Source organism: Arachis duranensis, chromosome 9 (assembly GCF_000817695.3).
Source record: "Arachis duranensis cultivar V14167 chromosome 9, aradu.V14167.gnm2.J7QH, whole genome shotgun sequence".
NCBI classification, from domain to species: domain Eukaryota; kingdom Viridiplantae; phylum Streptophyta; class Magnoliopsida; order Fabales; family Fabaceae; genus Arachis; species Arachis duranensis.
Window position 1 is genome coordinate 39,906,196 of NC_029780.3, and position 14,981 is coordinate 39,921,176.

Sequence of the window (14,981 nt, forward strand, 5' to 3'; positions counted from 1 at the left end):
AATGAAAACATCCCTAAAAGTAGCTTGAACTTACTAAAAACTACCTAAAAACAATGCCAAAAAGCGTATAAATTATCCGCTCATCATTGATGCAGATGGAGATGAAGATCATGGTGAGGGAAATATGGATCCAGATGTGACAGAGGTGGCAGATGCACTCGCAAACGATATGCCGTTTGGGGAGCCTTCATTCATGCGAGTTCTGGACTTGGAAGCCATGCATGTTCCGGAGTTTCCGGAATATATGACTGCAGGTACGTTATAAAAAAAGAGTAGTTTTTTTTATTTAGTTATTGAATTATTTATGAATGAATTAGTATTTATTAACCATTATTTTAGCATGCGTTGATGTCATGTATGTGTTAGACATTGAACCGGTTGACCCGATCCTATGTAAAAAAAAAATTAAAAAATAGTAAGAAGTTAAAAAAATAAAAGTCAACATATGTGTTCAGTAACATTTGAAACATATAACGTTATTTTAAACGAATATAGAACATAGAAGTTAATATTTTATTATTATTTACGTTATACACTATAGGTATTGGGTAGAAAATAATAATAAAATTCTCTACGTTACGAAAATGAAAGTTAACGTGTGTTTGTAGGTATGACTTAGAGAACCGGACCGGTTAGTATTTGGTTCATCGGGGTTGACGGTCGACCCGGTCGGTCTGGGCCGGTTTTTTACATCTGACGTTCATGTCGGTATTTGTGAAAAAAGTTACCCAGTAACATGATGTTAGGGTCGGATTTATGTCATACTTGATGCAGTTAATATTGATTTAGTATGGTTTTGAAATATATACGTATTTATTGAAATTTTTCCCATGCTGGTTGTCCTGGCAGAAGTTCCTATTGTCGCAGATGGTGAATTTGCTGTTGGGATGGAGTTTAGTTCCCGGGAAGCTGTTGTTAAGGCAATAAAAGAGTATACCATACGACGAAGCGTAGATTACCGGGTGTATGAGTCTGAGCCTTTGACATTTTATGCCAAGTGTACACAGTATGGGTCAGGATGTGATTGGCTTATTAGGGTAAGCTTGATCAGCAGGAAGTATTGTTGGGTTATAAGGAGGTATAATGGTAGTCACACTTGTACCAGAGCCACCATTTCACAGGATCATTCGAAGCTGGACTCCATCACAATTGCAGAAGCAATAAAGCCATTGGTTGAGGCTGACCCCTCCTTAAAGGTAAAATCGGTTATAGCAGAAGTGCAATCGAAGTTCAACTATACTGTTAGTTATCGGAAAGCATGGTTGGCTAAGCAAAGGGCAGTAGAAAAAATATTTGGAGGTTGGGAGGCATCGTACGAAGCGTTGCCTATATGGTTTGAGGCCATGTGTCATAAGGAGCCATCAGCTGTTGTCCATTTTGAGACTATGCCTGCATACCAAGGCGATGACTTGGTCGGTCATATTCGGGTACTGCATAGAGTATTTTGGAGTTACTACCCCTGTATCAGGACATTCAGACATTGTAAGCCAGTTGTCCAGGTGGACGGGACTCACTTGTACGGAAAGTATAAGGGTTGTCTCCTAGTCGCAGTTTCACAGGATGGCAACAACAATATCGTCCCAATTGCGTTTGCTATTGTCGAGGGAGAGACTTCTGATGCATGGCACTTTTTCCTTAGTAACTTGCGTCAACATGTTGTGACTCGGGATAGTGTGGGACTAATATCCGACCGACACGAATCCATCAATGCAGCTGTGGAACGGAGTAACGGAGCCTGGTCACCTCCTAGAGCTTTTCATATGTTCTGCATCAGGCATATAGAGTCGAGTTTTCTGCGGAAATTCAAGGCACCGTACCTCCAAAAATTGTTCGTCAACATAGGTAATCATTTACTAAATTTAAGTAACTTATTAACAGTTGTTAAATATTAATATTTGTTTTCGACATTTATAATTTTTCTTTTTTTTTTTGTTGCTATCCTCTAGGATATTCCAGGACGGTGCGGGAGTATGAAGTGCGTTACCAGCGATTACGGGAACGGGGGGAAGCGTATACCAACTGGTTAAACCAAATTCCTCGCGAACAGTATGCATTGGCGTTTGATGGTGGATACCGATGGGGTCACATGACAACGAATATAGTGGAATGCATCAATTCAGTGTTGAAGGGTGCACGCAATCTTCCTATTACTGCTCTTGTCAAGGCAACATTCTACAGGCTAAACGAGCTTTTCACCAGAAAAAGAGCAGAGGCAGAAGCGCGGATTAATGCTGGCCATGTGTTCTCCGAAGTCGTGATCTCGAAGTTGCATGCAAACCAACTTGCATCAGGAAACATACAGGTCAGTTGCTTTGACCGGCAGAATGAGGTCTTCGAGGTGCGTGAGATGCCAAGCGGACTGGAGTTTGCAGTCGATCTACGTGGCCTTCAATGTGACTGTGGTGAGTTCCAGGTGGACCGGATCCCCTGCAGACATGTGTTCGCATGTTGCGCAAACCAGCGACTGGATTGGAAACTATATGTGCATGATGTGTATAAGATGGACCAAGTTCGGTGGGTGTACCGAGCAAGATTTAGGCCACTAGGTAACCCGACGACATGGCCTGCGTACAACGGTCCTTGCTACGTACCGAATCCGTATCTGAGACGTGTCTCGAAAGGGCGCCCCAGGATGACGCGCTTCTTGAATGAGATGGACACGCGAATGTTACGTCGTCCTAGGCGATGTATGCTATGTGGAGCTGAGGGACACAGTCGTAGTAGATGCCGTCAGTCAGCTGGTAGAATTGCCGACGGAAATGCTCAGTAAGTTCACATTGTGGTAGGTGTAGAACGTCACTATTGTGGCATGGGTTGTCATTTTGATGTAACTTGACCTGATATGTGTAACATTATATAATGTTTCTAATTTGTTTTTATCTTTAAACGGTTTTTGTATTCTAATGTTTTTCTTAATGAACCGGCCGGGCCGGTGCACAGATATTCTCGTTGCACTTGCCGGTCCACTACACATTTTTCTTGATTGAACTGGCTTGTTCGCATCACAGGTCTTCCAATTGAACCGGCCGGTCCGGTTCAATCATTTTTAATTGATGAACCGGCCGGTCCGATCCAATCAGTTTCTCTGATTGAACCGGCCAGTCCGATTCAATCGGTTTATCAGAACGAATCGTCCGGTCCGGTTCAATCTGTGTTTCTCAATGAACCGGCCAGTCCGGTTCAATCATTTTTATTCGTGACCCGGCCGGTCCGGTTCAATATGTTTTGCTAAATGAACCGACCGGTCCGGTTCAATCATTTTATTGATGAACCGGCCGGTCCGGTTCAATCAGTTTCTCTGATTGAACCGGCCGGTCCGATTCAATCGGTTTCGCTGAACGAACCGGCCGGTCCGGTTCAATCTGTTTTTCTGCATGAACTGGCCGGTCCGATTCAATCATTTTTTATCCATGAACCGGCCGATTCGGTTGTTTCTGAGATTGAACCGGCCGGTCCGGTTCAATCTATTTTTCTGCAGGAACTGGCCGGTCCGGTTCAATCATTTTTAATTGATGAACCGGCCAGTCCGGTTCAATGAGTTTCTCTGAATGAACCGGCCGGTCCATACCAAAGCCGTACATATACAATACCTGTAGCTTAATATGTAGTCAAGATCAATAATACCTGAATAGTGTCCGTAGTGCATAAATACTCTAAACATACAACATAAATGTAGTGCGTACATACTGTAAACATACAACATAAATACAACATAGTCCAGGTGATTGCTACTTAAATAAATAATTTACAAGACAACTACTTTCTCATGGCCCACTTCACATCCTTGACTAAATTCTTGCATTTCTTGGCCGCCTTTCTGAAGACAGATGGAGTGTAGCGACTAGCACTGTGACGTGGTGGATCAATCCTCAGATTGTAACCTTTGGAGGTTTCATCCAGAGTGCTTGCATGACCTGTATACAATTTATAAAAAACAATTAAATGTAGTGCACCAGGTAATCAAAGCAAGACATATACCACATATGATTTACTAAAAGTAAAAAAGAGATGCCAGTTATGAACAAAAAATAAATAAGTAATGGAACATGTAAAGTAAAATACAAAACATAATACCATCATTACGAGATTCCTCATCCTCATCGAAGTCCTCTATTTCATCATCATCATGATCCTCCTCGTCATCCGGGTCATCTACTAGATACGCATCTGTCTCTCTGTCGAGTGTGTTAGCATTTTCCTCGATGAGTCCCATGGAAACACAGTTAGGATTCTGACTAAAAAAAGCTCCGCGTCCACCATCACTCCTACTAGAGTCAACCGACACAAACCCCCCAGAAGCAACCGATGATGTATGGCCCGGATACCTCGCATCCAATGAATACCTACCTGCCATGAACTCAGGCTGATGTCCATATTGTGATAGTCCAGGATCTGCAGACATCAACCCAAGCAACTGGCTAAAAGAACCTCCTTCTCCTGTTTCAAACTGTGAGGTTCCCCAATATTGTTGACTTATTGGAACTGATGGGGGGAACTGTGTCTGAGGTACATAATGGCTTGAGGACTGAGGTTGTTCTTCTGGAATCGGGTTTGTAGGTAATATATGCGGTGAATGTGGCTCTTCTACTTGATTGTCATCATCCATATCCTGACTACCCTCATCGGTATCCTGATTATCCTCATCCAAATCCTGATCACCTTCCTCCATATCTTGATCACCTTCATCATTATCTTGACCCACAAGATTTGACAAGTTCAAGTGGTCCCCATATTTTGATCGGTACCAATGCATGTAATTATCTAGTAGATGATGTGAAGGCATGGGAAGCTCAGATAGAATGTAGTTATATCTGTTTGACCAATGCATCACCCATTTTGAATGACTCGGTTCCGTGGCCCAATTAAGATTCTTGGGACCCTTCAGGGTTTCTCCATGCGCCTTCTCTAGATTCCGCTCCTGGCTAGGTAGTCCCTGAACAAAACCAAACTGTCGCCTAAACCTATCGGTAGCATGCCACTCGATACATTCAAATGATACCAACGGAACTGTAGCGCTCCAAACCACCGACTGCATGTAGATTTCAGGAGGAATGATGTTCGGATCCACCCGTCCACAGCATAAGCAACCCAAACAAACTGGAAAAAATAAAGGAACCTCAACATAACAGTCCACAAAGCCAATTACAATAACAATGCTGTATAATTATGTCTCAGACCCTAAACAGAAAACTAATACTACTTTAATTAAAACACACCTGCCCTTCCTGAAGTTCATCAAATGACTTCCTAAAGTGAGCTAACTTCATATATCTATATCGTCGGTCACCACGCTCCCAGTTCCGCCACCTATTATGATATATTCAATTACCTCAACTACCATTAAATGAATCTTAAATATCAAGATACGGGTACATTCTAACAAATTATTACCTGTTTGCTAGCGGAAAACTTCGAGGTTACCTAGGTAGCAGCGATAGGTATGGCAGCCTGATCCAAGCCCAACAGAGTAGAAGTGTTAGTGGACCATCTATTTCCTTGCAGTTAAAACGGGATGCCCGGCATAATGCCCTGTAGAGATGTGCCAGGCATGCCGCTCCCCAACTATACTGACCAATACTACCAAAATCACGTAGCAAGGGTAGAAATTTCCAATGCACTCCTGCCCCAGACTTATCCCCAAACAAGATCGTCCCGATTAACAACATAATATGGCACCTCACATACCTCTGTATACTGATATCATCAATCAACTGTAAATTTTCCTTTAGATCACGCAGCCAGGTAAGTTTTATGCAACTAGATCTACAATCAGACATACGCGGTGCAACTCCAAATTGAAGCAAACACTGCGCCTCCAACACTTCAAAACTGCTCATTGTCATCCCTGTGACTGGAAGACCATCTGTGGGAAGACCAAGAATCAGAGCTACATCTTCAAGTGTCACAGCACATTCACCAATGGGAAGGTGGAACGTATGTGTCTTTGGGTGCCAACGTTCAATTAGAGCATTTACCAATGCTTTCTGACACTGCACTATCCCAATCTAAGATGCATGATAGAACCCGGTAATTCGCAAATGATCCTCCACCCTTTCGTTGTACCGATCCGGAGGAAGTGGATGGTTACATGTCAACATTCTTGATTTCTACAAAAAAAAAACATAACAAATTACTAATCAAATTATTAAGAATTACTAACTTACCATCATCAATCCTTTGACTAAATCCTTATACAACTAATTCTTGTAACTTCTAAATTTAACTAGTTAATCCTCAAAAGTATTCATAACTGCTAATGAAACTCATTACAAATACATATATTCCTAATCATAAATCTCAACAATATTACAACATCCACAATAATATCGAACGTTAATTACTCTTTTGTTAAAAAATTTTCCCCCTGCAATACAAAATATTAATAATCTGTATATGCCATCATTCATATTCTAACAACGGTAATAATTAACTTGCTAATAATAATTACTACAATTAAAATTATTTAAATATTCTCATAAAGAAATATCTAACATGGCTTAATTAAAATAACCTTTCTAATCAACTCAGCATTAACACTTTATCACAATAATAATAACATTTAACCAAAATCGATAACAGTTATACTTAATTTCTTAAAAACACATTTAAATAACATTGGCTTACAAATAATAACTATACTAAAAATAAATAAATTTATAAAAAATTTACATTATCTACTACTTACTACTACAGCCAAAAACACAAAACTAAACAACAGCAACAACATAATCATAAAAAATTTTCTTATCATGATATATATAATTAATAATCTGTAAAAAAATATTTAAATAAAACCTAACAAATATTTAAAAATTAGTCATAACCATTCTATTTATATTCTTCAACTACATGTCTAACAACATAATCATAACAAATTTCCTAATCATGATTTATATAATTAATAATCTGTAAAATAATTTTAAACAAATCTAACAAACAATAAAAAATAAGTCATAATCATTCCATTTATGTTTTTCAAGTGCATCTCTAACAACAATATAATCATAAAAAAATTTTTAATCATCATAAATATAATTATTAATCTGTTCAAAATATTTTAAAATAATCTAACTAATATTCATAAATTAGTCATAATCATTCTATTTATATTCTTCAACTGTGTGTCTAACAACAATCATAATATTAAAATTTTATATTTTAATAAGTATAAATATAAAAAAATTAAAAAATTTAAAAAAAATAAAAAAAATACTTACATAATCAGGATCACTGAGATAGTGAATAATATGAAGCTCAGATCGATCAACATCTTTAGTTTTATATTTTTTGGCATTGTTGTTGCTCCTCCACCATGCAAAACTCAGAGAAATGAAGAAGAAGGCTGTGAGGGGGAAAGGTTAGTGGGAGTGAAGTGTGGATTCGGATGGTGAGGGAGCTAACTTCTCTTTCTGTGTTTATAAGGGGCACCGTTTAGGGACTCAACGGGGAAGCGACGCGTGTCCATTGTCGGCACCAACTCCGACCGTGCGACTAGTCCAACGAAAATCGGACGGTCCATGAAGCTAGCCATCTCAGAGGGTCCGAGTCCCTCACCAACCTGAGCCAAATGCACTGGACTCGGACCGTGCGTTTTGTGCCTTGAACTCGGAGGGTCCGAGTAGCTTTCCCCCTGACACCACAACTTGGTTACACACCTCCCATCCCCATATCATTATCATAAACCAGCTAGGGTACAATATGTAAATTAAAAAGCGTCTCGTTAATAACAAGAACCCTTTTTCAAATTTTATAAAAAGTAAATAAATTTTCTCGCATAGTGCGAGATGCTTTTCCTTGTTTAATAAAAAATAAAAATCCAGTATCTCCCAGTATGCGAGAAGGGTGAGCCTACAAACCCTCGACCCTACACTCCATGTTTCGATCTTTGAGAATAACACCAAAAATAAATTCATAATCAAAATTTTTAGCCCAATTATGTATCTAGGGTGTTAATTATATATGTAAATAGATCAAGTCATTTAAAAAAATAAAAAAAAGTCTTGTTACACATCCAAGTCCTTTTACAACTAAGTCTAACTAAGTTAGTCCAAACTCAACAAAAATCAGTTTTATTAGTGAGAGCATGAGTACATGCTCCAACTCCTAGCCACTAATGTGAACGTGAACGTGAACATTCATATTGAAGGATTACTATTTGTTCATAACACGCAGCGGAAGAAAAGAAAGTAATCCTAAAGATTTTTTTTGTGCTTAAACTTTATTCCAATAATAAATATATATTAGATCAGATATAAATACCTGAGTACGCTAGTGAAAATCTTTTTCTTCTTCGATGGTACGAAGGCGCTATGCGTAGCCACACCAAGACCAATCTTTGCTGTCAACTCCTTGACCAATGGACATCTGATCTGAATTGAGAAACCTCTTGAAACTCTTTGCACGTCATAAAATTCTTCTCCAAGAATCAGGCTCACATATGTTTATGTGTGTAGAGGTAGTGGAATAAAACTCTTGTGTTTTATTCTCATCTCCGTCACATTCCTCTACTCTTGGCATACATATATATAGTATGAGATTTGTTACTGATTTTAAATTTGAATCTCAATTCAAATTTAAATCATATCTTAAAATTCTAAATCTGAATCCTTCAAATTTATGAATGATATCATAACTCAATTTGAAACAGAATCATTTAGGATCTCATCCAAATTTAAAATTCAAATTTAGAAATAGAGTAACTAATTCTCAAATCTCATTTAATATTCTCAATTATCATACTATTATTATATTCTTGGTACTAGCGAAGAATATCATAATATTTCATTTTGAATTAATATAATTATTTATTTGATCAAATCAAAATAATAATTAAATAATTATATGGCAAAGATTAGAACACTCGTTAGTGTGTGACCCCATAGGTTCAATACTAAGCGGGTAGTAAATTAGTCATACTAAATTTATTAATCAAGGTTGGCGTCTAGCAACACTCCTCAACGACCCAATAGCTTGAAGTAATATATTTTTACTAAGAACTCGAGAAGAACAAAGTATAGTTCCTTCCATCTTTTCAGCTCTTGGTTAATCTTTAGAGTATGGTTTAATTGTCAAACCCTAACTTGTTACCATTATTATAATGAACTGTGAATGACTTAAGAAACTCATTTCTTCATTCATTCAATCTCCTTGGCCAAGGTTTTATTAATCTCGGTCATTATAATCATAGAGTTCAAACTCTTTACCGAGAGTTGATGGATTCCTTATTGACTAATCATTAATTCTACAAGTATTTAAATCATACACAATGTCCATTCAACTAGCACACTAGGGTATTAGGTGTCCAGAATCAAAGTATAATAAATACATTGTTAATTACTATGACAATCGCAGGTTAAAGGAAACTCTATTACTATGTTCAACTTGAGAATATCATATTGACAAATATGTGGTAATTATAACCATTAGGAATTCTCAAAGTGAGTCAGTTCAATGGTCATATCTTTATATGCACCATCTATATATATATAATTTAATAAATGAGATCTATTAATCTTCATCCAATGAAGACCATTATATATATATTTGATCTTTCCAGATTATTAATGTCCTTTTTAATAATCCTATGACCAAGAACAATTTAGATTAAATTATAAAAGATTTATCTCTCAATATTATGATCACTATCACAATGATAAATCTCTAAATTTAATCAAGGACTTTATTATATTAACATTTTAATATAATAATAACAACAAATTATTTGACACATGATTGATTGGAGTATGACCATTCCCAACACATATCCTTCTTCTTCTTCTCATTCCTCCTTCTTCTTCACGCGTTTTTTTCTCCATCGCCATTCTTTTATTGATGTTGTTATTACTGTATTTTTTTTTCTTTTCTTCTTTTTCTTCCTAATAATTTTGCAGCATTAATTTTTCTTCTTTTTTTTGGTTTTATTTCTCTTAAGAGTGTGAAACAAAAAAATTATGAGAAAATAAAATAAGCAGAAGAAGATGAAGAAGAAAAAGATTAAAAAAAGAAGAAGTAGTAGCAGAAGATGAAAAGGAGGAAGAGGAAGAATTTTGAATTATGAAAATTTATCGGAATAAATAACACTGAAATTTCTTAAAAATAACATATAAATTTATTAATTTTTTTACACCGAAATTTTTCTACAAAAGCACAAAAATGTCTTCTTTAATAATGCTATATTTTTCTTCTTCTTTTTATTCTTCTTTTTTTCTTTCTTTCATCTCTTGCTCTTATTTCTTCTTTTAGGAGCATTGCTTCTTATATTAGACTTGAATGAACAAGTTTGTAATGTATTTCAATCTTATTTAATTAAATGAATGTAGATTTATCTTCTTTCTAATAATTTTGTAGTATTATGTATTTTTTTATTTGATTTTTTTTATTTTTATTCTTATTAAGAGAGTAAAAGAAGAAGAATCAAGAGAAGATAAAATAAGAAGGAAAAGACAAATAAGAAGAGAAGAAGATGATGATAATAATGAAGAAGAAGGAGGAGAAAGAGGAGTTTTGAGTTATCATTAAGTAAATTTGGTGCATTCTGGATTTAAATAAGGTGCACTTTTGGTCTATGCTTGTTTTGAATTGAGTTCGTTTGTGTGACATCATCGTTGATTAATTTGGGTGCATTCTGGATTTAAATAAAGTGCACTTGGTCTGTGCTTATTTTAAACCAACTTTGTTCGTGTATCGTCAGTAATTTCGGTGTATTCTGGATTTAAATTAGGTACACTTTTAGTCTGAACTTGTTTTGAAATGAGTTTCTTTATGTGTCGCCATCATTAAGAAATTTTCGCGCGTTGGAACTGTTATATATATAAGAAGAAGACAACGATGATGATAATAATGATGATGGAGTAGGAGATAGAAAAGGAAAAGGAAGGATCAAAGAAATTAAAAGGAGAAAAGAAGGAGGAGGAAGAGGAAATGGTGGTAGTGACATGGTGATGGTGATGATAACGATAATGAAAAAAAAATATGAAGAAAAAAGAAGAGAAGAAGAAATTTAAATGAAAAAGGAGGAGGAGGTGATGGTGGTAACGGCGACGAAAATGAGAAAAGAAGAAATAGTAGCAACATGAGAGAAGAAGAAGAAGATGCAGCAACAACACAAGTAAAGAGGCACATGCATAAATTTAAAATTTTTATAACAGTTTGTTTAAATTTGGTTAAATATTTTACTTAGTTATAAAGGTTTTCTCTTTTAAAAATGCATAGCTTTTGGCTTTTAAAAATGCATATGTAGAATATACGTAGAGTATATAATAATAGTTTTATTTAATTAAAATATACATTTGACTCTTTGCTTTCTATACTAGCCGCCCTCAAATCATACATAAGACGAATGTTGCATATGAATGCATTAACCATATCTTTATATATAAAGAGTAACTCAATAATGGTGTATGTTCCGTTTGCTTTTCTTGTTACGTTTCTCTTTTCTTCTCAAGTCTTCTTGACTCATGAAACTCAAAAGGGTGAGTATATTCTTGATAATTGTAGTAAATTAATAATATTGTAGCAAATTATTTTATACCTTTTTTAATAATTTATTAGTTACTATTTATATACTATATTTAAGTAACGTTTTCCATAAAACACGTAATATTAAAATTGACTTAACAAATTAATTTGAAAAAAACCAGTGTTGGGGAATAGGATTTTTTTAAATAAATAAAATAATTTTTTAAATTTAGGAACATAGATATTTTGTACGGGTTTTATCGATATACACTCTATTTCTTATCTCGTTTACAATGTAAATGAAATAACATTGTGTATATCTCGTTTACATTATAAATAAGATAAGACACGACACGACGTGGCTGTATGACATTTACACATGTGGTGTGTAACGTCATTATCTCGTTTAGAGTGTAAACGAGATACGTAAGAAGCGCGTTTATATAAGAACTCGTTTACAATGCTTTTTGAAGCCACTTTTGATCCATTTCTTCTACTTTTCTCCCACTTCTAGTCTTTTCTTACGATATTATCGAAGTACTCGGAGAGGATGACACGCGCAGATGTATGGGACGATGACATCAACCGCCTAAATGCGATGTGGCATATCGCTGGGGCAGCCAACTTCGAGGTTAGGATTGTTATTCTCATGTATAAGTTAAATAAGCATATATTTGTAGTCATGGTAATGCATGAGCATCTTAGTTGTTTTTAGTTATTATTTCTTTGAACAAAGTTAGTGATTTTGTTATTTTCATTAAGATTCTTATGCTTTTAATCAATATTTTTTTGGAGTTGTTTTGAGCTTTGATTTATGTAGGAAAGTGTTGAAAACATAAAGAAAAGAACAAGGAAGAAGGAAGAACAGCGAAAAATCCACAATTACTATCAGCAAGTGCACCGAGTTGTATCAAATAATACAATGGGAGTGTGTTATCGTTCTCACAATAATTAACGGATTAAGCAAGTAATAGTTAATTGATTATTCTAGTCAGACAATAAAATACTTTTGAACTCTTTATTATTAAAGCAAAGAATGTAAACAAGAGCAATTATAAACATGTAGAAGGTAATATGAGAGAAGAGTTAAGCTGTCAGAGATATTTAAATTTCAAGATTAACAATTATTGCCATCTACTTTGATCATACATAAATGTGATTTATGACAAACCCTAAGTGATCAAACCCCAACCCCTTGGAAATTTGATTTCTCTTAACTCAATCAACTGTCAATTCCTTAAACAATTAATTATGATAAGAGGTTAAGCATGATTTTGATTTAAACTGGCATAATTTTTAAGAGCCAAACCTAATTGATTTTATGTCACTTATCAAATTAGTTTCAGACAATTAAAGAATCATGAGAAGAAGTTTCAAGCTTAATTCCAAAGATTAACTTTTTCCAAGATAAAAGAGAAATTCAATTCAGATCAAAGTTATTTTTCAATACACTCTAACACTTGATATGAAGAACGAAACTAACTTCTTAAATTAAATATCAATGCATAAATCAAAAGTAGAAGAACAATAACATTAATCCATCGAAGTAAATAGAGCTCCTAACCTTAAAACGGAGGTTTAGTTGCTCATGGTGTAGAGAAAATAAAAATAGTGTATTCTAACAAAGAAAAAAACAAAGAAGAAGAGGGAAGACCCCTGCTCGAGTGCCAGCTTCCCCTTTTTAAACTCAATCCTTTATTCCCAAATCAAAATTCAAAATCTCCATTAAAACGTATCCCTCCATCCAATCCAATCAATTCTTTCCTCATAAATTTTAAAGCGCACAGTGATTTTCTCAGGTTCCGGGCCTTCTTATAGGAGACTTGACGTTGAACATGGGTTTGGTGGTGTCAAATGCCACTTATGAAGTAGTTTGCGCAACCTATTCTGCTATCCTTACGTTGAATGTCGCTGGATTGCTGTTGAACATCATTTCAGCTTGTCATCATTGGGTTTTCGGCATTGAACGCCACATTTGATGCCTCCTGATCAACCAATTCTACCCATTTGGCTTGGTGGATCTGGCGTTAAACGCCACTTTCTTGGCATTAGGCACTGGATTTTGGACGCTGTTTTTACGTCCAGAAAGGCGGGGGGTCATTCGTAGCCCAAACGTAACATCCACTATAGACATATATTTATATTGAATTAAATCTTTGAATGTTAGCTTTCCAATGATGTTGAAACTATCTCATTTAGACCTCTATAGCTCGAGTTATCCTTGCTTAAGTGTGAAAAGGTCATGATGACAACATCTAAAAATTCTCTTTGCACTTTCCTTGAGGCTTGCTTGCTTGTTCTTCCTTTTTCCTTGTTCTTTTCTTTAAGTTTTCAACATTTTCCTACATAAATCAAAGCTCGAAATAACTCCAAAAAATATTGATTGAAAGCATAAGAATCTGAATGAAAATAAGAAAATCACTGACTTTATTCAAAGAGATAATAACTAAAAAAAAAAAACTAAAGATGCTCATTCATCACAACACCAAACTTAAGATCTTACTTGTCCCCAGGCAAGGAAAGAACTATGCACATAAGAGTCTTCTAAATTGGAGTGGATTGAAAAATTGCTTGACATTTCATTGAGTGAAGTGATTAAGTGGTAGTGGGGTAAACTCTGAATTGTGTGAGCATGTATGGATTTCAGTGCTCACTAGAGTTACAATTCAAAGTCTTAGAACTTAGGAATTACATTCGAATGATACTATAGAGGTCTCTTTTATATATTTTCACCTTAATGACAACTTTTCTTTTTCTTTTCTTAGGTGCTTTGCACCTTGAATCTAGCTGTGACTCTAAATATTTTGTCTCAAGGTTTGCTCGATACAGAAATGCCACAAGCACTTAACTGGGGAACTCTTTGAGTCCGTGTTTCTTTTTATTCTTTCCAGTCAGTGGTGCTCAAACCTATGGCTTCTCTTTTATTTGCACTTAGATTTGAGTCTAAATATTCTATCTCAAGATTTTCTCGACACAGTAACACCACAAGCAGTTAACTAAGAAAACAATTCTTTGAGCTTTGGTTCTTTTGAACCTTCTTAGCTATTGGTGCTCAGAGCCTTAGGCCTTGCTTTTTTGCCTTTCTTTTCTTTTCTTTTCTTTTCTTTTCTTTTTTTTTTCTTTTCTTGTTGCTTCTTGGTTTTATAGATTTTTGAGATCCTCCATAATACTTTTCTAAACATCATTCTATGTCTTAGAGCTTTACATGTAAGTTTTCACAAACATGTAATTTCATGACACAATCATACTATCAGAACCCCCACTTCTCTTAATCTTTACCTGCCCCAAATTTTAAAAATTTTCTTCAAATTTTTCCGTTCAAAAACTCTTTGTTGCATGCTTAAATATTGGGTGCAGGAAATTTAAAAATTGAGGTGAAATGAGGAAGATTAAATCATGATTATCAAAACAGGTGCAAGATATAAGAAATAAAAGCTTAAAGATAGAGTTACCTCCTTTTTCATCATCTTTTGATCACCCCTAGTTTCTGCTTGTCCCTGGGTTGCTGGAGAAGGCGTGTATGT

General features: G+C 35.4%; 1 protein-coding gene across 1 annotated transcript in view; it reads left to right on the forward strand.

Moving 5' to 3' along the window:
* Window positions 1-2,770, forward strand: part of LOC107465487 (uncharacterized) — a 4,605-nt gene extending 1,835 nt beyond the window's left edge. The window contains exons 2-4 of the mRNA XM_016084467.1: window positions 96-254; window positions 850-1,842; window positions 1,947-2,770. Of these exons, the coding sequence (XP_015939953.1) occupies window positions 96-254; window positions 850-1,842; window positions 1,947-2,770 (1,976 nt within the window). The remainder of the gene's footprint in view (window positions 1-95; window positions 255-849; window positions 1,843-1,946) is intronic.
* Window positions 2,771-14,981: the final 12,211 nt, after the last annotated feature.